Below are 25,933 nucleotides of genomic sequence, written 5' to 3' on the forward strand. Positions count from 1 at the left end.
AAACCTAACCAATTAAGTATGTCCCTTTCATTAAATGTAATAAAAATAGTACAAAATGTGCATTTAACCTGATTTCTGAGAATCTGTTTAGACACTAGCTTACTTTTATAAAATGAACAACAGTATGAACAACGGTCCAACTTATCGACGGTGCATACACGTACAAGCAACACAACTGTGATTGAACGCATCATGACGCCTATTGTGGGCATTTTGTGGTGGAGCATCGCGTGGTGTTTCGCATTCCGTTTTCCTGTGCTAATTTTCAGAGGAAAGGCTGACCACGCCTTGTCGAGTAGGACGTAGATCTGATGCGGATGTTTGTGTTACAGTGCGTTGTGTGTTTCCGTTTTCGTGATTCCGGAGTTCACTGAGCGTCCATGGCCTGACTCCAGAGTTGGGTACCCAATGCTTGTCTCCCCGTAAGCATCCCCGTGGAGGGTACCTATGTTCGTCTTCCCAATAGACATTTCATGGCAGGCAAATCCATGATTGTCTTCCCGTAGGCCTTCATGTAACCACCATGTTTATCGTAGGTTTTTCGAGGCGAGTTGACCTCCTGTCTCCAACGGGCCTTCAAATGTCCAGTAACCTCTTGTCTCGTGTAGGCCTTCCAGGGTCAGGTAATCTAAAGTAAGTTTCGGTGACTTCTTGTCTCCTGTAGGCATTCCAAGGTCATATAAGCAGAAACGTACGGCATGTTTTATACCTGTGACCGAAAACATATAATTTCAGCCCAGCCCGCCACCTCACCCAAAATATTAAATTGTGGGTCCGACACTGTTCAGGGGACCTACTGCATTCTCGTTCTCGTAGTACTGGTGGTCACACGCACGCACGCACGCACGCACGCACGCACGCACGCACGCACACATACACACACACACACATTCACACACACACATACACACACACACACATACACACACACACATTCTCACACACACACACACACACACACACACACACACACACACATATACACACACACACATTAGTTCTTAACATGTATGTAGAGGCATGTGTAAACAAAATGCTTACGATGACAACTACCCTGGTTAATAACTCAGACTGTTGTTAATAAAGTCTTTATAAGGAGCAAAGTCAAAGTCAGTAACTCAGACTGTTGTTAATAAAGTCTTTATAAGGAGCAAAGTCAAAGTCAGCGTACAGTCAACAACATTCAAACTTGGTCAATATTTGCTTTAAAAAATAAATACATAACATCCTTACTCATGAGCAGAGATAAAACAAAATGTTAACCTAACCACTCGACGCCACCTAAAATTAATATTTCCCAGATAATACATGATTCATAGTCCGCATTATGCTGTAAAGCGTTGTTATTGATTGACATCGACGGTTGTATGCACAGTACATAATGTTTTCCTTGTCCTTATTTGTTCTGCGTTAGATTTACAAAACAAGCTCTCCTTACACTGATCAACTATTCATATACATACTTTAATTGGATTACTTTGCCGTCATTTTCTGAACAAATGTGATCATATTGGTATTTTCCGTGTTTATTTGCACATTCAGTCACGAATGGAAGTACATATTAGGAAGAGTAAATCGTAAAGATGTTGTCAATTCAAGCTGTACATACTGTCGGCAGTTTCCCTCGGAAGAATGGTGCCAATTCAACCACTACATATCGTCGACCACCGCCCCATGGAGAATGGTGTCAATTCAACCACTACATATCGTCGACCACCACTCCATGAAGAATGGTGTCAATTCAACCACTACATACCGTCGACCACCGCCCCATGAAGAATGGTGTCAATTCAACCACTACATACCGTCGAGCCTTTCTCCATGAAGAATGGTGTCAATTCAACCACTACATACCGTCGACCACCACTCCATAAAGAATGGTGTCAATTCAACCACTCCATATCGTCGTTCACCACCCAATGAAGAATGGTGTCAATTCAACCACAACACACCGTCGGCCACTGCCCAAGAGGATGGTGTCAATTCAACCACTACATGCCGTCGGCCACCGGCCCATGAAGAATGGTGTTAATTCAACCACTACATACCGTCGACCACCGCCCCAGGAAGAATGGTGTCAATTCAACCACTATATACAGCTGGCCAGTTCAATTTAGCCCGTAGATACTGTCGGGGTGTTTCCCCAGGGTCAATTCAACCACTACATACAGTTGGCCAGTTCAATTTAGCCCGTACATACTGTCGGGCCTTTCTCCATGAAGAATGGTGTCAATTCAACCACTACATACTGTCGGGCCTCGCCCCATGGAGAATGGTGTCAATTCAACCACTACATATCGTCGACCACCACTCCATGAAGAATGGTGTCAATTCAACCACTCCATACCGTCGTTCACCACCCAATGAAGAATGATGTCAATTCAATCACTACATACCGTCGACCACCGCCCCATGAAGAATGGTGCCAATACAATCACTACATACTGTCGGGCCTTAACCCATGAAGAATGGTGTCAATTCAACCACTACATACCGTCGACCACCGCCCCATGGAGAATGGTGTCAATTCAACCACTACATGCCGTCGACCACCGCCCCATGAAGAATGGTGTCAATTCAACCACTACATACCGTCGACCACCGCCTCATGAAGAATGGTGCCAATTCAACCACTACATACCGTCGACCACCGCCCCATGAAGAATGGTGTCAATTCAACCACTACATACCGTCGCCCACCGCCCCATGAAGAATGGTGTCAATTTAACTACTACATACAGTCGGTCACCGCCCCATGAAGAATGGTGCGAATTCAACCCCTACATACCGTCCACCACCGCCCCATGAAGAATGGTGCCAATTCAACCACTACATAGCGTCGACCACTACCCAATGAAGAATAGTGTCAATTCAACCACTACATACCGTCGACCACCGCCCCAGGAAGAATGGTGTCAATTCAACCACTACATACCGTCGACCACCGCCCCATGAAGAATGGTGTCAATTCAACCACTATATACAGCTGGCCAGTTCAATTTAGCCCGTAGATACTGTCGGGGTGTTTCCCCAGGGTCAATTCAACCACTACATACAGTTGGCCAGTTCAATTTAGCCCGTACATACTGTCGGGCCTTTCTCCATGAAGAATAGTGTCAATTCAACCACTACATACCGTCGACCACCGCCCCATGAAGAATGGTGTCAATTCAACCACTACATACCGTCGACCACCGCCCCATGAAGAATGGTGTCAATTTAACTACTACATACAGTCGGTCACCGCCCCATGAAGAATGGTGTCAATTCAACCACTACATACCGTCGACCACCGCCCCATGAAGAATGGTGTCAATTCAACCACTACATACCGTCGACCACCGCCCCATGGAGAATGGTGTCAATTTAACCACTACATACCGTCGACCACCGCCCCATGAAGAATGGTGTCAATTCAACCACTACATACCGTCGACCACCGCCCCATGAAGAATGGTGTCAATTTAACTACTACATACAGTCGGTCACCGCCCCATGAAGAATGGTGCCAATTCAACCACTACATACCGTCGACCACCGCCTCATGAAGAATGGTGCCAATTCAAACGCTACATACCGTCGACCACTGCCCAATGAAGAATAGTGTCAATTCAACCACTACATACCGTCGACCACCGCCCCAGGAAGAATGGTGCCAATTCAACCACTACATACCGTCGGCCACTGCCCCATGAAGAATAGTGTCAATTCAACCACTACATACCGTCGGCCACCATCCAATGAAGAATAGTGTCAATTCAACCACTACATACCGTCGACCACTGCCCCATGAAGAATGGTGTCAATTCAACCACTACATACCATCCACCACCGCCCCATGAAGAATAGTGTCAATTCAACCACAACATACCGTCGGCCACTGCCCAAGAGGATGGTGTCAATTCAACCACTACATACCGTCGACCACCGCCCCATGGAGAATGGTGCCATTTCAACCACTACATACCGTCGACCACCGCCCCATGGAGAATGGTGCCATTTCAACCACTACATACCGTCGACCACAGCCCCATGGAGAACGGTGTCAAATCAACCACTACATACAGTCGGCCAGTTCAATTTAGCACGTATATACTGTCTGGGTGTTTCCCCAGGGTGAATGGTGAGGTGAGGTGAAATGGGGTTTAACGTCGCGTCCAAGATTCTGTCTCCTTGTACCTGTCCGCACTAATGCCGATTTTATAGTGCTTGCCACTCAGTTACCATGCCGCAGTTTAACATGAACACCCCACTCAGACACAGTATACTGACTCCGAGCCGACAAGTCCTTGTTTGAGCCCCTTAGTGCAGAGCGCCAGGCAGGGCAACAATAAGTAACATAATGTCTTTAAACATTTTTTTGGTATGACGCGGGCGGGAATGGAACCCCGGACCTTTGGCTCTTCGGGCGGACGCTCTACCACTAGACCACAGAGGCAGTCAGGATGAAAGGTGTCAAATCAACCTGTACATACTGTTGGCAGATTCCTTGGACTAATGTTCTTCATCTCAACCAACAATAACCTGGTGAATAAATTGCAACCGCGATGCCATGTTAGTTTTTTCTTCTTAATCACAACGTCATAAATTGTTTCACTGCATAATGACGTTTCAAATATAAATGTGCAATTTTATCTCAAGATAATGGTGGGGTTGCTTTTTTAGTTACCAAATACTTATAATAATTATGCTCTTTTACGTTTTCTGTATTTATTTCATGGTTTTTTTCACAATTAAGTAGGCTTCAAACACTTCAAATGTCTGTACAGGCATAATCTAAAATGAGAAGCATAAGAAACCATACTTCTCAGTTGATTTAAATCATGTCTTTTATTTTCAATTAAAAATATCTTAAGTTAGCAACATTATATCCCCAAAATAAACTGTACTGGCGCTTAGTCAACACTCAAAGAATATTTCTGTTTTGTTTTGTTAAATATAATTTAAAAAATTTAAAAAAAATTCGCATAATGTACAACAGCTCATGGGTATCTTAGACATCTTATCTTTGAAAGTCAGTAAACAGGATAGGGGCCACGTGGTTGCGAATTCATTTCTTATCCTGGTCTTCATTGAAAAAATCTATTATTAAACAAAATTTCTCAGCCACAGATTACGTCACCTAATATAACAACAGTTCAATTTTCAGTTACATCTAGGTATACTTTCTTTTGCCCCACAGTATATATGTAAAGTAATAAAAGTAAAAGATAACCGAGTTAACACGATAACAGAGATATCACTATTCCCCCGCCACGGCGCACATTAGAAATTGTATTTGTTCATACAGTAGTGAATATACACTATAAAAATAAGAGTCATCCGGCGATGACATATCATGATGATATGTATAGCCAGTTTCATCTTGGAATATTCGACGGTTATGGAGTTCTGCTCCGGAAAAGGAAAATCATGAAAACAAAACAAAATAATAAGATAAAAAATCCCAAATCACCAAAAGGCATTAGTTCCCAATTAGGCCCATCTATATAAAGTTTTCACAAAACATATATATTTGACGGTTTGGTAGTTCTGCTCCGGAAACGGAAAACAACTTGTTTTCATCACGAAAATCACAACAACAACAAAAAAAGATAAGAAAACCCCAAATCATCAAAAGGCATCAGTTCTCGATTAGTTCGATCTATTAGAAAGTTTCCACAAGACATATTTAACGGTTTGGGTTTTGGTGATTTTGAGAGCATTGTGTTTTCTTACACAATGCTCAGTCTCAAAATGCCAAATCATCAAAAGGAACCAGTTCACTACTAGACTATTTAATCAAGAAATATTCAACGTTTCTGGAGTTCTACCACTACCCTCATTTTCAGTAAAATCCAACTTGTCATGAAAACATAAAAATCCCAAGACAAATCCCCATGGCTACCACAAATTCGAAACAAGAAATCATCTGACTGTTACTTTAAGTCCAACTTGATGAGCGAATTTCTATTTAATCTGTCTGTCTGTATACAAGAGCAGTTATTGAGCTATCAAAACTATACCATACAGTAGTTCTATGTCAGGTACATACCAATATGTACAGAGTCAAAGTCAAACTTGTTGCCATGGAAATGTTTTTTTAATTCCTAAAGGCACAACCTCAACCTCTGATTAATACATGTACCGGGTTCGGAGGAAATATGTTGAAAAGTATTTTTAGTTCTGCTCAGGAAACACCTAACTTGTTTCCATGGAAACAGGGAAAAGTCAAATTTCGAAAACTTCCTAAATAGCAAAAGGCACCACTTCGAGTCTACCAGGTTTGGATGAAAAGTTTCATGGTTTTCCCGTAACGAAATCCACCACCCCTTTTAGAGACAAAGTCCAAATTGTTTGATATATCTGCCAAGTTTTGTTAAAAGATATTGATATTTTGGGGATGTACTCTAGAAATGAAAGCCACCCCTTATGATACTACATTACTTTCTATGATATATAAATAATTTCTTAATATTGTTTCTTAATGATAACTAAGCCATGTACATCATAGTAGTTTTCATACTAGATCCATAGGAGTGGCATTTTCAACGATATCTGTAGAAACATTGAAATTTAGAACTTGTCAAAATCGAATCGAACTTAGACATATATAAAACCTGAAAGATTGTTATGAATTGTATTCCATTTATTAATAGTGAGACACTGTGCTGTGAGAAATGATACACGACATGATACACCACGTGATACACCATGAGATACACCACGTGATACACAATGTGACACAACGTGATAGTGTTAGTTTTGTCTGATGGGGACATTGGTTCCTAACGAAGATATTGTGCTAAGAAATATGCCCATTTCAGTGACCTATGTTGGTCGTAGGAGGTCCCTGTGGGTCGGGTGATCAGCCTCGCTGCCTTGATTGATGCATGTCATCGTATCCCAATTTGCGTGGATCGATGCTCATGATGTCACTCACTGGATGGCCTGGTCTAGGCTCGCATACCTTCGCCATGCAGCTGGAATGTTGCTGAGTGCGACGCGAACAAAGACAAAAAAAAAAGGCTAAACCTCGGATACGATGTGAGGATATATCGATGTAAGATGTATTGATAAACAACTTCTCCCTTACAATTAGGACTGACATTCAGGTGTAGGTTCTAACACCGTTATCAAGACTCTTAACCGGGACTTCCCGTATTTAAGCCCCGGGCCTAATTACGGAAAATAACACTTTCTCATTTAAAATATATCATCCGAAATTAAGCCCAGGGCTTATGTAATAGGGGACGACCTTTGCAGAAAAAAGTTGTTTTAACTTGGAAAACACATACATGGATTTTACTTTTGAACAAGAAGTAACTTCATAGAATGTCAAACTTGAACTCGCATTTGTTGTTGAATGTGCATTTAGATCTTCCTGGTGCAGTGCATCGCCAAGTATTAACTTTCGGCAAGGTATTAATTTATGGAAGATCACTCCAAAATAATATCCGAATTTAAGACCAAAAACCTAAAAATAAGGAAATATGTTCCGTTTTCAAGTCTATGAGCGTAATTCAGCTTGGGCCCAAATACCGGTGCCGGTTAAGAGTATGGTTGGCAAGCATATATACAACCTGTCAGGAAGGAGGTAGTGTTTATACAGTTTAGTATAGAAGATTGGAATGCGATGTCCGCTGTAGATTGAGTTCGTACGCCAACATCATCTACATCAGCGGTCGTGTAGCAACATCATCTACGACAGCGCTCGTGTTTCAACATCATCTACGACTGCGGTCATGTTTCAACATCATCTACGACTGCGGTCGTGTTTCAACATCATCGACGACAGCGGTCGTGTAATGTCAGTGCGACTTGATACAACCTATATACATATAACCTTCCATCGGTAGTCCTATCTAACGGGGCGGTGAGGTAGGTAAGCGGTCAAGCGTAAGCTCATCACTCCGAAACCCCAGTTCGACTCCCACATGGGTAAAATTTGTGGAGCCCATATTTGGTGTCCCCCGCCGTGATATTGCTGGGATATTGCTGTAAAAGAGCTAAAAGCGGCGTAAAACCATATTCACAAACTAAGTTTTATATCAACACACATCCACAGTTAGAGTGACCTGACTCCCGATCTTTACACAAACATAATTTCTGACTTCAGTTAGAAGGTCTCTAATGTTGCAACGGTGAGTTCAGTTACGTTAAGTTTTGCAATCAATGTCCGCCTGACTGGCCATGCTGCCATCAGCTTACGGTGTTAATGTCCCACACCAGCTCAATACCTCTTATCTCGCCAGAAGCCCTCTCTACAGACAGATACATGAACATCAGACCAGTGGAGCGCCACCTAGTGTCCATTACGACGCCATCTACCCCCTACAGTTATTCCCTATCGACATTCCAACAGTTTTATCTCACTTATCGCAGTACCATTTTCCTGAAGACAACTGCCATCATCCTGTACTCGCCGCTCCCGTTTCCCGCTCTGGACAGTCATCTACCATGCAGTATGGCGGCCACTGGGCCCCAATTGGGCTTCTATCGGGCCAAATATTAGACGTTTTACGTCAGCGAGCACAAGGATAATTATTGTGAGAAGGGTTATCAGGAGTAATGAAGACGCTTATTGAGCGGGCTGTGGGAAATCCAGACATGTTTTTGACGGTTGAGAAGGTCAGGTTATTGCCGCTAGTGATGTATGTCTTTAGTGTGATCAGTGAGCGCGAGATCACCATTTTCTTATGCCACAAGACTTGTCAACACCCCGCGCCATTTACCTCCATGCAAGACTGCGAAATGCGCATCTTGAGATATCGTCCCCAAAACAGTCAAGGTCGACTGTAATAGGAGACTGTAAAGTCATTAATTCTTTCACAAACTGAAATGTTGTCGTCTGCCTGCAAATATTTGCACTTTGATCGCGATACTGGCGTTTGACAGACTTGACAGACGATATGTATCAGGTCGTTTCTTTGAACGTATATTTCTATTACTGTTTAATACAGTGGCTGTCAGTACAGGCGAGTTGCTGCATGGTTGTCCTGGGCATCGTCCCACAAGGCGATCGTAACTCACATACTTGAACATTGGCTTACCAAAGTCATAGCGCTAAGATCGCTTTGTGGAACGGGAGCCTGGAGAATGTCAAGCAGTGTTTTATCGCCCGCGTGGTCTAGTGGATAGAGCGTCTGCCTGGACAGCGGTAGGTCAGATGCTCCATCCCCTGACGCGCCATACCAAAAAGACGTTAATATATGGTACTTGTTGTTACCCTGCCTGGTATTAAGGGGGCTAAAACAAGCGTTAGTCGGCACGGAGTCTGAATACTGAGTCAGTATACTGTGTCTGAGTGGGGCAGTCATGTTAAACCGCTGTACATTATCTCAGTGTCTGTTGGCATGTACACATATACTGCTCCACTTTGCATGGCGATATGGGGGCACGGGTGGCCCAGTCGTCTGAGGCGCCGCGATTCGCTGTGCAGAGTTGCGTCCCTTGGACACGCTAGAAACCTATGATTGTGGGTTCGAATCCCGGTTCGCCCCGATTATGTTTCTAGGTTTGTCAGCACCATAACCGTTTCACCGAGGTGGTAAACGTCTGAGACCTGCATCACTTCGGGCTTTCCTCCCACATTAAGCTGACAGGCCGCAATATAACTGGAATACTGTTAAAAGCGGCGTTAAACCCAACTCACTCACTCACTCGCATGGCGATATTGCTATCTGCCCCTAAATAATACTGATTCTCATAGTAAGCCAAGTACATATAATTATCCCTATCGAAAGTTGAGTAGTATGTTTACCGTATCCAGGTCGGTATGTCATGCAATAGCAGTCTTTCCTTATCAAGTATTTAGTAGCATATTTTCAACGACGGCCTCGGAAATGTGGTCCCAAAAATTTAGTACGTCAATTTCATGTGTTTTATTCGGATAAAGAGCTTTATAACAGGCACGATTTTGGTATTTTGAGTCATTGTAAATATGATTAAGAATTTAAAATATCAAAACTTCCCCTCGTTGGGCTGTTTGTCGAATGCAAGGATGCACACAGTTATCGATCGACTGAAATGTGAACGGTGATACCTTAATAGCATCGCCGTCACGTAGAAGATGTAACGGTATGGATGGAAATACACGTAGTGGCATCAAAGAAAATGATAAGCTTTGGTGTTCATATGTCTCGATCAGCGGGCTATTAAGAATCATACTTCAACCATCGATACTATCATCTGACCCTCTCTTCTGGGGTAATTGTGCTGACGCAGGATACAAAAGAGATCTGGTTAGCCCTCACTCCATCAATGTTCGTGCACATTTAAATCTGATTAAAGGCTTGGGTAGGATCCTGTAGACAAGCGATAGCCGATTTCTCGTAGGCTGCGTTTGGGCCACACATAACATCATTGCTACTCGGTATCGAATAAAAACAAATAGCTTTGTGTAGTAAAACTACTTTCGCCAACCTAAACAAAAGCAGAACAGTCTGTTACACACTTTTTTGTATCGACAAGAAGAAACTTTCTAGGTGTTGACATGTCGCCATGTTGATTTACATCCGTACCTAAGGACACTGCGCATGCGCACCTACAACCAGATATGGTACAGACGTGTACTATATTTCTTGGCCGTTGCATGTTGGCTAAAGCGCCCTGAAGGTCATTACTTTGGCCAAAGGACAGTCTTCCCCAGTCCTCGAAGTCAAAAATTGATTTCATCTAGGTAATCAGTCCATATAATGCCCACCATGTAAACTATTACTTTGTTCTTTGGTGACAAGTAGTTCCAAAACGGTCAACGTGTTGAATATAAATTTTGGATAACGAATTATGAGTAAGTCAAGATATTGAAAAACCCTCGGATAAATAAGTCCGTTAGAGATTTCTATACCATGTCAGTGTCTTTTGTTTACAGGTCACTGAGGGGACTATCGGAGTATCGGACGGACAAGAGACATCCATAGTGCGTTTTTGTGCATACTAGAACATAATGATCCCCTTGTTAGTGTAGGGATTTCTATAATTTCTAAAGGTATCAAAAGATATAACTAGCCACATATGTCATTCGGCCCCGTGTTTATTTATGCTGTGTCTGTGACTGGCTAATTACCTATCGGGGAAATAACATGAAGACGTGTTGTTTGGTGCAGTAATTATCCACCAACTTCATTCAAATGTCATTTCGCCTGGCGTTAAATCACATGCCTGGCGATAGTTATTTTGTACCCAATCTAAATTCATGACTTCAAAGAGAAAATATTAAGATTTAGGAGGTATTCGGGTCCCAACGACGCCAGTTTGTTTTTTGGTGTCGTCCACTGGTGCACACCACACCTCACCACACCACACCACAACACACCACACCGCACCACATCACACCACATCACACACAATACCACTCCACATCAATCACATCACACAACACACAACACAACACAACATCACACCACACCACACCACACCAAACCGCACCACACCACTCCACATCAATCACATCACACAACACCACATCACACTACACCACACCACCTCATCGCTTCAAACAACATCACATAACACTACTTCCACATACCACATCACATCACACCAACTCCACCCTTCACATACTACACCACATCACCTATCAAACCACGCCCATGAAAACACACCATACACATCACATATCATAACCACACACCACCACCACTATGTCACACCATAGCACACACACACACACACACACACACACACACACACACACACACACACACACACACACACACACACACACACACACACACACCACGACTAGCAACACGCCACGCCACGCCACCACACACCACACAATAATCACACAGACCACCACAACACACCAAGCAACAAGCCACAACACCACACCACACCACGCACCACATCACGAATAGCAACAGGCCACAGCACCACACCACACCACACCACACCACACCACGCACCACACCACGACTAGCAACAGGCCACACCACCACACACCACATCATCACCACGTAATAACAAATAAGCCATGTCCTCGAACCACATAAACACAGAATATCGGAAGAAAACATCTAATTTCTGTACGCGGAGAACAGACCATTTTACAATCAGCGCATTAATCGATGTTGTAGATAAGTTGTCTCCATGTCGTGACCAAGTGTATTAACACAGAAGTAATGCGAGTCACCTACCATATCCACTAAACTCAAGCATCTCCGTAGTAATTTCCTGACGACTCGCGTTATTTTGCCCTCAGTGCACTGATGTTTTGTGTGCATCATCTATCTCCTACTTCCCTTCTCTATTGTTGACCAGAACTATTGCACTAAACCAAAACCAAACAAACCGCTCACCGGGTCATATATTTTTATATTTATGTCTCAAGTTCGTTTGAGGTTTGTGTAATGTGTCGTAACAGGCTTTTATTATCTAAATGTTTTAATGACAATTCACCCAGTGAAGGTCGGGGTGACATAGGTCATATGCACCTGTACGAATCATTTCGGAATTTTTATTGTGTTTTCGACAAATGCAGGATTATTTTTTTTAAATTAATCAATATTGGAAACAGGTTTTATAGATTACTGTAGTTTTACAGAATCGTGTATTATCACCATGTAAACATTTCATCCCATGCTATGCTTTGCAAATGTAACGCGATTTTATACCTTCTTATGTCAATATATTCCATGTTATATCAGATCATGTTATACCATTTGAAGCCGTGCCATATGCACGTTGTACCATTCTCTCATTTTATGCACTGCTTTGCCATTCTGTCATTTTATACAATGTCATATCATTCTATGCAATGGTATGCCATTCTGTCATTGTATGTAATGTCATATCATGCAATGTCATTTTATGCACTGCTATGCCATTCTGTCATTTTATACAATGTCATATCATTCTATGCAATGGTATGCCATTCTGTCATTGTATGTAATGTCATATCATGCAATGTCATTTTATGCACTGCTATGCCATTCTGTCATTTTATACAATGTCATATCATTCTATGCAATGGTATGTCATTCTTTGCAATGGTATGCCATTCTGTCATTCTATGCAATGTCATGCCATTCTATGCAATGGTGTGCCATTCTATATCATTCTATGCAATGGTATGTCATTCTATGCGATGGTATGCCATTCTGTCATTCTATGCAATGGTATGCCATTCTATCATTCTATGCAATGGCATGCCTTTCAATGTCATTCTATGCAATGGTATGCCATTCTATGTCATTCTATGCAATGGTATGCCATTCTATGTCATTCTATGCAATGGTATGCCATTCTTTGCAATGGTATGCCATTCTGTCATTCTATGCAATGGTATGCCATTCTATGTCATTCTATGCAATGGTATGCCATTCTGTCATTCTATGCAATGGTATGCCATTCAATGTCATTCTATGCAATGGTATGCCATTCAATGTCATTCTATGCAATGCTATGCCATTCTGTCATTCTATGCAATGGTATGCCATTGTATGTCATTCTATGCAATGGTATGCCATTCTATGTCATTCTATGCAATGGTATGCTATTCTATGTCATTCTATGCAATGGTATGTCATTCTATGCAATGGTATGCCATTCTATGTCATTCTATACAATGGTATGCCATTCTGTCATTTTATGCAATGGTATGCCATTCAATGTCATTCTATGCAATGGTATGCCATTCTGTCATTCTATGCAATGGTATGCCATTCTGTCATTCTATGCAATGGTATGCCATTCTATGTCATTCTATGCAATGGTATGCCATTCAATGTCATTCTATGCAATGGTATGCCATTCTATGTCATTCCATGTAATGGTATGCCATTCTATGTCATTCTATGCAATGGTATGTCATTCTATGCAATGGTATGCCATTCTGTCATTCTATGCAATGGCATGCCATTCTGTCATTCTATGCAATGGTATGCCATTCAATGTCATTCTATGCAATGGTATGCCATTCTATGTCATTATATGCAATGGTATGACATTCTATGTCATTCTATGCAATGGTATGCCATTCTGTCATTCTATGCAATGGTATGCCATTCAATGTCATTCTATGCAATGGTATGCCATTCTGTCATTCTATGCAATGGTATGCCATTCTGTCATTCTATGCAATGGTATGCCATTCTGTCATTCTATACAATGGCATGCCATTCAATGTCATTATATGCAATGGTATGACATTCTATGTCATTCTATGCAATGGTATGCCATTCTGTCATTCTATGCAATGGTATGCCATTCTGTCATTCTATGCAATGGCATGCCATTCAATGTCATTCTATGCAATGGCATGCCATTCTATATCATTCTATGCAATGGTTTGCAATTAAATGTCATTTAATGCACTGCTATGCCATTCTGTCATTTTATACAATGTCATATAATTCTATGCAATGGTATGCCATTCTGTCATTGTATGTAATGTCATATCATGCAATGTCATTTTATGCACTGCTATGCCATTCTGTCATTTTATACAATGTCATATCATTCTATGTCATGCAATGCAATGGCAAGTCATTCTGTCTCATTCAATGCAATGGTAAGCCATTATATGGCATTTTATGCAATGTTATGCCATTCAATGCAATGGCAAGTCATTCTATGTCATTCAATGCAATGGTAAGACATTCTATGGCATTTTATGCAATGTTATGCCATTCAATATCACGTAACAGTACAACATTTTGCTATGTTAATGCATTTAATGTCATGTTTATGGGAGGTAATGTCATGTTGTGCTCATGTCATTTCATGTTTTGTGCCAAAGCGGGATGTTTACGATCAAATCCCGAACGCAGCCAAAAGACATTATCTTTATTCTCAGGCGTTCTCTAAAAGACTTTTATTGTTTTCATTGTTCAAAAGTGCCCTTACAATTCCTGACGTTTTCTCTTCCTCTATATCCATAGCCCAACCTATTCCTGTCGACAATAAACGCATGTTTTCCTTTCAACTGTTTTATTATTTCTGATGTCTAATTCCCACACCAATTGTGTTTGCTACTGTTCATTGCGTGACAGTCTGTATTCTTCTTCTTGTTTAAATGTTTTAGCATTACGTTTGTGTTAGTCATCGCCTCACGCTTCTAAACATGGCGCCAAAAATGACATCTTTCTCTTAAAGCAGTCGACGATCAAACGCACCGGGCGGCAGACACTCAACTGCAGGTGACATGGCCCGGCAGCAGACAAGACAAGAGCACCTGACTGCAGACGTTTGATCTTAGATCCAGGTGAGGTGAGGTGAAATTGGGTTTAACGTCGCGTCCAAGATTATTGCACTTATATAGCGACGTGCATGCACGTGTATATGTGTGTGTGGCTGCTTGTACTAGTCCGGACCGATTTATAGTGCTAGCTCACTGAGATACCATGCCGCAGTTTAACATGAATACCCCACTCAGACACAGTATACTGACTCCGAGCCGACCAGTCCTTGTTTTAGCCCCTTAATGCCGTGCGCCAGACAGGGTAACAACAAGTACAATCTTTAAACGTCTTTTTGTATGACGCGGCCCGGGATCGAACCCTGGACCTTCTCCGGGCGGACGCTCTACCACAAGACCACGGAGGCGGTCCTTAGACCCAGGTCTACAGGAAGGACATTTCAATCATACGCATTACCCCGATATTTCCAATGTGAGACCGCACCAAAGCAATATAGTTATGCTATTTGTCCTTTATCGTACACTTTGGGAAATGTATGTAAATCTCAATAAACTTGTATTCAGTAAAACCTTGTTAGTCCGGAATTGATATGTTTCGTTTGTCTGACCATTTCTTAATTCGCACTATTATTTCACATGGAGCGGTTGAATAAACAGGTTATATTGTCAGACCGTGGTCTAGTGGAAGAGCGTCCGCCCGGAGAATGGAGAGCGGAAGGTCCGGGGTTCGATCCCCGGCCGCGTCATTCCAAAAGACGTTAAAAGATGGTACTTGTTGTTACCCTGTCTGGCGCACGGCATTAAGGGGCTTAAAAACATGGACATAAGCATGATTGTTTAAAATAAAGAGAGGAAAATCCGGCCACGTGATATGAAAGGTAGCTAGCTGATGAGGCCATATAGGTATTTTTAGAGTCATCCACATTCCCCGTACACTAAAATGCGCAGAAAATGACTCGTTTGGTTGTTTTGGCCCTACGTAACCCCCGACGCATATCACCTAAAGACTTGCACCTTTCACATACCACGGCAACCTGCACGTCATATAAGGCATGTTTGGTTTTCGCCACACTGTTGGAAGATGTCAGAAAATATGACATCCTGCAGCATTAGAAAATCTTCTCTAAGACAAGTCTAGAGGATTAGCGTCAACCTTTGAGTTTGTAGCTAGTCCTGCATAAACGAGATAAAACAATTTACTATGCTAAGATTTTGGGTAAGTTTTATTCAGTTCCAATTTGTAGTAAAATTGAAGCATTGAGGACTGGTTCATGATAATAGCCGTCAAAATGAAGCTAGTCAATGAGGACTACAATCAGTGGATTTTTACTTGTCCTAAGCACAAATAAGTAGTCTCGGGTTAGGGGACTAGCGTGAATTTCGAAGGCTGATTCTGAAAGCGGACACTATCGGACAGACAACCACATTAATAGGTGATGTCCAATAAAGGCTTGTGATTAGGATCAGCCAGAACTTCATATTACCGACTTGTAATTCCGAATGAAGGTAATTGTTCGTCGTCATTGTATCCAGTAATGAAGCCATAATGAGCTTCCGGATTCCGGAGCAAGTGGTCAGCCAGCAGTATCTCGTATCCACAAGATGCGAGACTTCGTTGCATATAATGATATTCATTGAATATGTGCAAAATAGAGCATCGTCATATCATAGCATCTGGTTGAGTATATCATCATATCTATGTTCATCTGGGTGAATATATCATCATATCTATGTTCATCTGGTTGAATATATCATCATATCTATGTTCACGCGGCTGAATAAATCATCATATCTATGTTCACCTGGTTGAATATATCATCATATCTATGTTCACGCGGCTGAATAAATAATCATATCTATGTTCACCTGGTTGAATATATCATCATATCTATGTTCACCTGGTTGAATATATCATCATATCTGTATTCATCTGGTTGAATATATCATCATATCTGTGTTCACCTGGTTGAGAATATCATCATATCTATGTTCATCTGGGGGAGTATATCATATCTATGTTCATCTGGGGGAGTATATCATCATATCTATGTTCACCTGGTTGAATATATCATCATATCTATGTTCACCTGGTTGAATATATCATCATATCTGTGTTCACTTGGTTGAGAATATCATCATATCTATGTTCATCTGGGGGAGTATATATCTATGTTCATCTGGGGGAGTATATCATCATATCTATGTTCATCTGGTTGAATATACCATCGTATCTATGTTCATCTGGTTGAATATATCATCATATCTATGTTCATCTGGTTGAATATATCATCATATCTATGTTCACCTGGTTGAGAATATCATCATATCTATGTTCACCTGGTTGAGAATATCACCATATCTATGTTCACCTGGTTCAATATATCATCGTATCTATGTTCATCTGGTTGAATATATCGTCATATCTATGTTCATCTGGTTGAATATATCCTCATTTCTATGTTCATCCGGTTGAGAATATCATATCTATGTTCATCTGGGGGAGTATATCATATCTATGTTCATCTGGGGGAGTATATCATCATATCTATGTTCACCTGGTTGAATATATCATCATATCTGTGTTCACCTGGTTGAGAATATCATCATATCTATGTTCATCTGGGGGAGTATATCATATCTATGTTCATCTGGGGGAGTATATCATCATATCTATGTTCATCTGGTTGAATATACCATCGTATCTATGTTCATCTGGTTGAATATATCATCATATCTATGTTCACCTGGTTGAGAATATCATCATATCTATGTTCACCTGGTTGAGAATATCACCATATCTATGTTCACCTGGTTCAATATATCATCGTATCTATGTTCATCTGGTTGAATATATCATCATATCTATGTTCATCTGGTTGAATATATCCTCATTTCTATGTTCATCCGGTTGAGAATATCATCATATCTATGTTCATCTGGGGGAGTATATCATCATATCTATGTTCATCTGGGGGAGTATATCATCATATCTATGTTCATCTGGTTGAATATACCATCGTATCTATGTTCATCTGGTTGAATATATCCTCATATCTATGTTCACCTGGTTGAATATGTCATTATATCTATGTTCATCTGGTTGAATATATCATCATATCTATGTTCACCTGGTTGAATATGTCATAATATCTATGTTCATCTGGTTCAATATATCATAATATCTATGTTCATCTGGTTGAATATATCATAATATCTACGTTCACCTGGTGGAGTATATCATCATATTTACGTTCACCTGGTTCAGAATATCATCGTGTATATCTTCATTCGTTAGATTTGGAGTAAGCCGTCGAAATCGATTTCTGTGCAAAATATGTCTTTCATCCATTATCCTGAGATGTGTAGGTTTGGTTCTTGCAATTCATTATTCATATGCTGTTATATGCCATTTTACAGACTACCGGAAACCATGTGTACGATTCAAAGCGGCGTTAAACCAAACTCTCACACACCATGTGTTCGCTGTTTACAGTGCCATCCCGGGAACGTATTCAGTGATGATATGTAGAACCTTTCCGGAGATTAATGGGGTTTGTTTTTTTAACAGGGGCCTATCTTCTCATGGAATGGTTTCAAATCTTATTAAATCATAAGAGGTTTAACATTAATAGGGCCAGTAAGGAGGTCAAGTGGTTAATGAGTTTGATCGACGCACCGAAACCCGAGATCGAATCCAAACATGGGCACAACGTGTAAAACCCATTCGGGTTTCGGGTATTGTACCAATGTTGGCAATCGAAACCGGGACTTAGGCGTGACGACTGAACGCTGTGACCACTAGGCTACCCTTGTCAGGAGCCGATGACCGTGGGTTCGAATCCAAGATTCCCCCTTTATTGTGATTCTTGGTGCGTGCGTGCCTTCCCCCATTAAACGGACCGTGTGTCCAGGGCGGCGTTAGGCGTTAAACCAACTCACACGCTCACACATATTCAGAACTTTAGTATACTATGGTATCTGGAAATATATCAGGTGTTTCATAACGAGTCGGGGACACAGGTGGCCGCGTCTGTAAGGTATGCTAGAAACCTGTGACCGTTGGTCATAACAACGTTTTATGTCTGTCAACACCATGTCCGTTGTCGTGGGTGTCGCTAAAGTGTTAACGTCTAAGACTATAGTCTGAGGCCTGCATCACTTTGGGCTTTTCCAACACATCAAGCTGACACGTCGTGATATAACTGGTGTTACAACGCTTAAGTACATGGACATTTCTTACAAATAAATGTTTATTTCATTATTTGCAACGAATGTCCATTTACGCGAGCGTTATCTTATACTTTAATTACAGCTTCAAAGTAACAAACATGCTGTGTAATCCTATTTATAATACAGATTTCCGTATTTAAATATAAAATTGAAAGTTTAAATAAATCAATAAATAAATGAAAGTAAATGCAACACAAATACGCTGCACGGAAATGTCATAACAGTAATTCGTAAAACATGAAAATCGTGTCGCGATACCCGTTCTATATTGACCTCGGTATATTCGTTCTACAAGTGTATTGTGCGTGATTTGATCGTTGTAGCCAGTACATTCGCCATGCACCAGCCTAGAATTTAAACATGAGTTTAAAATTTGTATTGCACAGTAGGTCAGTAAGCCGCCAATTCGTTACGGATAATTTCCAGTTGAAACATCAGAGTGACGTCATAGGTGTATTTTTAATACTGTTCAAATCGGCCTTTAAACATAATCAATCACTCACACGTACTCGCTAGTCATTAACGAAGCTGTCCCTGATGTTTTATCTACTCCCTGTATCCAGAAGCGCCCATGGTGCTTAACAAGTTAGCAGTGTCATATGAGGAAGACGGCTTAGAACATTCGTCACCACTCGCCCCTTTCCGTAACCAGCTATTCGGCTTGTCCCGGAATAACACGAGTTGGTCACGAATGGGCTGAGAACACACGAGTTAACCTGGACCAAGCAGGCAGTAAAAGATTGAATTAGTGAATGTAAAAGGAAGGACAAAACACGTTTAAACCTTAGTCATGGGCCCTCGCGGCTTGAATTAGTGTTTTTACATGGGTAAAGTAGTGTTGAAGACCATGTTCTATGCGCTGTTCTTTTTAAATCTAAGTTAGAAAAAGTCAAAGAACAAAACAGTTCCCAAGCGCAAGCAATATGGCGACTTTGGCTTGAACAAGAGTTTGTATAAACAGAAGGACACTCGCTGCATTAAATCAGAAGGCATTATAGCAAAGGGCAACAAATAATATGATGCGCTTTCTTTGAATCGGGGGTTGTAGACACAAAGAACACAGACTTCAATTCTCTAACAAAATAAAATTGTCTCTTCCCTTGAGTCGACTCCTGAAGATCCGGGGTAGAATAGATCTTCAGCAACCCATGCTTGCCGTAAAAGGTGAGGTGAGGTGAAATTGGGTTGGTTGACTCCGAGCCGACCAGTCCTTGTTTTAGCCCCTTAATGCCGAGCGCCAGACAGGGTAACAACAAGTACCATATTTTAAAGTATTTCGGTATGAAGCGGCCGGGGAGCTTGCCGTAAAAGGCGACTATGCTTGTCGTAGGAGGCGACTATGCTTGTCGTAGGAGGCGACTAACTGGATCGGGTGGTCAGGTTCGCTGACTTGGTTGATGCATGTCATCGATCCCAATGGCGGGGATCGATGCTAATGATATTAATCACTGGATTGTCTGGTCCAGACTCGATTATTTACAGACTGCCGTCATATAGCTGGAATATTGCTGAGTGCGGCGTTAAACCACAAACAAACAAACAAAAAACTAATCAAATATCAACGAAGAAACGTTCATGCCTGGCATTTTACCAAAGACATTCAGAACAGGTTCTATAAATATTGAATGCAACACAATCTCCAATATTTTATTAAAGAATTACAACTGATTACACGTAGGCGATACTGTCATTCGCTTACAGGAATAGTGGATATTCGCGAGCAGCGAGCAGAACGATTTCATTGACCCAGCGCATACGACTATTTGTAATGCGCAAGTGGGCGTATAACACGGGTATAATTAGGTGATAACAATGGGAATTTCAATTGCACGAATAAATACTAGTATCCAAATGCGTCCATTGAGATTGAGTGTGTCTGTTGTTTGTGGAACACCGCACTCAGCAATTTATATGACGGCGGTCTGTAAATAATCGAGTCTGGACCAAACAATCCAGTTATCAACATCATGAGCATCGATCCACGAAATTGGGATACATGCATCAACCAAGTCAGCAAGCCTGACCATCCGATCCCGTTAGTCGCCTCCTCAGTCTGTAAATAATCGAGTCTGGACCAGACAATCCAGTTAGTAACATCATGAACATCGATCCACGACATTGGGATACGATGACATGCATCAACCAAGTCAGCGAGCCTGACCATCCGATCCCGTTAGTCGCCTCTTACGACAAGCCTAATCGCCTTTTATCACAAGAATGGGTTGCTGAAGACCTATTCTACCCCGGATCTTCACGGCCTGCCACTTTGGTGAAACCCACGAGCACATGTATGGTGCAAACCTAGAAACATAATTAAAGCGAAACGGGATTCGAATCCACGATCAAAGGCTTCTAGTGTGCCTAAGGAACGCAACTCTTCAAAGCAATTGCGGCGCCTTAGACGACTGGGCCACCCGCACCTCGGAGATTGGGTTACGTTAGGTTAAACGCCATTTAGAATGAGTGAGCATGGTCTGACGCCGAATGTAGCACTATCGTGACATGTGGCACCAATATAAGGTTGAACACAGTGTATCAATGTGGGGAATCGAATAAGGATGGTGATGTTGTGAAACCCACGAACCTAGAAACATTATCTGGGCGGACCGGGATTCGAACCGATCACTGGGGGTTTCTGCCCTGCCCAAGGGACGCCTTAGACGACTGGGCCACCAGTGCCCCCACACTATACTGACTCCAAGCTGGCCACTAGTTGTTTTAACCCTTCAATGCCAAGCGGCAGGCAGGGAAACAACAATTACCATTTTAACGTCTTTTGGTATGAACCGGACTGGGGTCGAGCCACGGACCTTCCACTCTCCGGGCGGACGCTCTACTACTAGACCACGGAGGCCGTCGCGATGAACCAGAACAATGACTGATAGATCCTCAGATACTATTCCGTGGGTCATTGGGGTTCGTTACCAAATTATAAAGATTTAACGAGTACAAAACAAGCTGATGAAAACAACAGGCTCTGAAAGTTTTGTTCTGATAACATCCCTTCCAAGCTTAATGTCACGTAAACTTACAGGATATCACACGACCATCACATTAACAGTAAAAGAGATCCTTGTGAAGGCGATGAACTGGGTTTCGTTCAACAAAGCGACCTGAGTAAATACGATCGCATGCATAACATAGACGTATGTTTATTGTAGCTACAAATGACATTATGGGATGGGTCAGTTTATCAGGTAAGCAGAAACATACATTCAAATATATATTTATTTTTTTGGAGGGTGGGGTGGACGAGTCACTATGCAACATGCACGTTTGTTTGTTTGAATGTTGTTTAATGCTGAATGCAATATTTCAGCTATATGACGTCGGTCTGTAAAATAATTGAGTCTGGGCCAGACAATCCAGTGATTGATATAATGGGCATCGATCTACGTGCTGTATTCTCCGTGCAACCTGCAAAATGTTGTGTTAATATGAATAAAATTGAGTATTAATTGCAATAGAAACGAGTTTTAGCTCCGCCGATTCAACAGTCTTACTCTGGCGAGACTATCGTTTGCACCGCTCTAACCAGTCGCAAGTTTAGTACCAGCAAAAAAACATACGTTTCTGAGCTTATTTTGAGTGATGCTGATGCGAGGATCTGGAAATGAAACATTTATATAAAATAACTCAGCCGACAAGTCGTATGCGCCGAAGAAGTTATAGGTTGGTGGGTGTGAACAATTCTAATTCTGTTATTTGTCATATGGCAATGTAGTGCATTAATAAGTTACTACTAAAGTAGCTAAACATAAACAAGCCAGGCAACTAGTCTTTCAATCCATCCAGCTTGAAAACGGTGCCACTTGACCACCTGGACATGCAATAAACCCAGTTACAATATTCTTCATGAAACATATATCAAGGTTAATGTTGGTGACGAGAAAAACAAACGGCGTTATGTCCCGTAACAGAAGTCAATTCAGCTCGAGGTGGGGGTGAGGTGAAATGGGGTTGAACGTCGCGCGAGTCCAAGATTTTGCACTTATACAGCGTCGTGCATGCACGTGTGTGTGTGTGTGTGTGTGTGTGTGTCCACTCTAATGCCGACTTTTTAGTGCACGCCACTGAGAGACCATGTCGCAGTTCAACATGACCCACAAATCCAGCTCGAAACAGGAAAGCTATGTAGCCCAGTTTTCCGGAAATAGTCAAAGTCCATCCTTGTTGTGGCAAGTTGTTTACTTGTTTGTTATTCAGATATATGACGGTGGCCTGTAAATAATCGAATCTGGACCAGACAAACCGGTGATTGCAACGATCCATGTCGTCGATTACGATGACGCAGTCAATGAAGTCACCAAGTCGGACCACCCGATCCATCCTGACGCCTTTTACGCCAGCTATAGGTTACAGGAGACGTATATATATACATATACATATATATATATATATATATATATATATATATATATATATATATATATACCAGACAATCCAATGATTGATATCATGAGCATCGATCCACGCAATTGGGATCAATGACATGCATCAGCCATGTCAGTGAGTCTGACCATCCGATCCCGTTAGTCGCCTCTAGCTGATGCATGTCATTGATCCCAATTGCGGGGATCGAAGCTCATGATGTCAATCACTGGATTGTTTGGTCCAGACTCGATTATTTACAGACCGCCGTCATATAGCTGGAAGAATGCTGAGTGCGGCGTTAAACAACAAACAAACAAACAAACATCGGACTGGATCGCTTTATGCACGGAGAGACAAATACAGTAATATAGAAATGCATCTGTATCTGTGTTATATTATCAGAGAACTACAGACCGAATCGATACATTTCTAATAGTAATAGCTATACGTGAACGTTATCAAACCAGATATTCCGCATTACTCCCGACGTGTATTGTCATGGAAGAATCTGTCGAGTTTCCAAATAAAAACACAATGTGTTACCTGTCTTATGATTATTAAATATCTTTCAGACTAATCTTCCCAAGGTGCATGGTACGAGTTGCTTTTCTTAATCCACGGGGTCAACAAGAACTATGACACGATTGACAACTGTTCTAGTGAACATGAAATGTTCACACACAATTGATCTTATTCACGTATGAGACTAAACGAGTATAGTTCGCATTCTTGCCCATAGGGGTACTAAAAATATGACACGCATTAATAAATGGATGTCAATACAACTTGTTACATCCGCATTTGTTTAATATGTGGCAAGATAATAAAGCTTATGAACATATATCACAACTGCAACATTGCTCTAACATTGAAATCATCTCTATACAGTCACTTCCCAAAAGTCAGGGTGTATTAACAAAAAGGGTGTATTTTCGTAAAACGGTTTGCAATGACAAGGTGTTTTAAACGTTTTAACGAGATGTTCAATAAATGAATGCTTTTCAGGTAGATGGATGACAAAATAAATGCAAAATCCACAAGATAGTTCACATGCGTAAGACACTAGTTATTATGTGGATTCGTCAATGACGGTCACTGGTTATTATATCTATTCCTACCTTCTCCATTCGCGTCGAAAGATTCTTTCCGCGCGGAATGCCCCGTTCCCATTGTACAGCCAATCTTGCTGAGATTTCAGTCGACCACCATCAACCTTGGTGGTCCAAGCTTGAAATAAAAGTCACGGTGTGCAGTGATAATAAAGTTACACGACGCTAGTCCCAGCCTTCACAACATAAATGCCATCCTTGTCCGTTAGTCCAGTCCAGCATTCAGCATTGACATACATCCAATGAGTTTACAGCCATGCTATACACAAAGAGCTGTCTTTTCCGTGCCGACTGTCACAGAATTGATCTCTTCACGTTATAGTTGAGATCAGTTTTTCAACACAGAATGAATCAATGCAGCTTTGCCAACTCTTGGGTCGGACACCCTCAGGTTATAAATGAATCTCCAAAAATTTCTCTCGCAAGAAATTCTATTCAAGTGAATGAAAGTAGTTTTTCTCGCTATCGACAATGCACACAAGCGCTTGCTGCTCTTGCATGTGCTGCTTTCGAGTTTGGCCGAATATAAACATCACGTGATCTCATAAATATTTACATTTTGTACGGCGGAGGTCATCTAGTCACATGATTTATCACGTGATTTACGGAACGATACTACTTTCCCCGAACAAGGTTATGTTTGTAACATACGCCAGTCGGCGTTCTGAAATAAAATTTATTTAACGTAGATTGTGGATCCATTATTCAAGTGTTTGCGTGAATTGTGAAACTTATTACTACAATAACAGCAATTAGATTTAAAGGCGAATCATATGTTGAAAGCGGAAACTCAAATAAGCTTGTGAGGAATTTATTATTGTGACAAAAATGATTATTAAAGCAACACGATTTCAAGAAAATAAGACATTCATAACCGATGCATGTGATGAAATAGATGTAATTATTGCGATATATGTATAGGACTCCAATCCATAGTTAGTATCCAATCAATAAGAGACAAAACATGAAGGAGAATGTACCATACAAATGCCATGATTTTATACATGGCGATTGTAATTAGTTTATGTAAGTATGTAGCACATGTACGGCATTACTACTGTGACGTCATGTTGATGTGATGTCATCAAGTGATATTGCA

At 41.4% G+C, this 25,933-nt stretch overlaps 1 protein-coding gene across 1 annotated transcript in view; it reads right to left on the reverse strand.

The window, feature by feature from the left end:
- LOC139452682 (serine/threonine-protein kinase 32B-like) overlaps positions 1-25,343 on the reverse strand; it is a 146,845-nt gene extending 121,502 nt beyond the window's left edge. Inside the window, exon 1 of the mRNA XM_071234226.1 lies at positions 24,844-25,343. Within this exon, the coding sequence (XP_071090327.1) occupies positions 24,844-24,895 (52 nt within the window). The 5' untranslated portion in view covers positions 24,896-25,343. The remainder of the gene's footprint in view (positions 1-24,843) is intronic.
- Between the last annotated feature and the right edge of the window lie 590 nt (positions 25,344-25,933).

The sequence above is a fragment of the Haliotis cracherodii genome, unplaced genomic scaffold (genome assembly GCF_022045235.1).
Source record: "Haliotis cracherodii isolate W230 unplaced genomic scaffold, xgHalCrac1.p SCAF_9, whole genome shotgun sequence".
Classification (NCBI taxonomy): Eukaryota; Metazoa; Mollusca; class Gastropoda; order Lepetellida; family Haliotidae; genus Haliotis; species Haliotis cracherodii.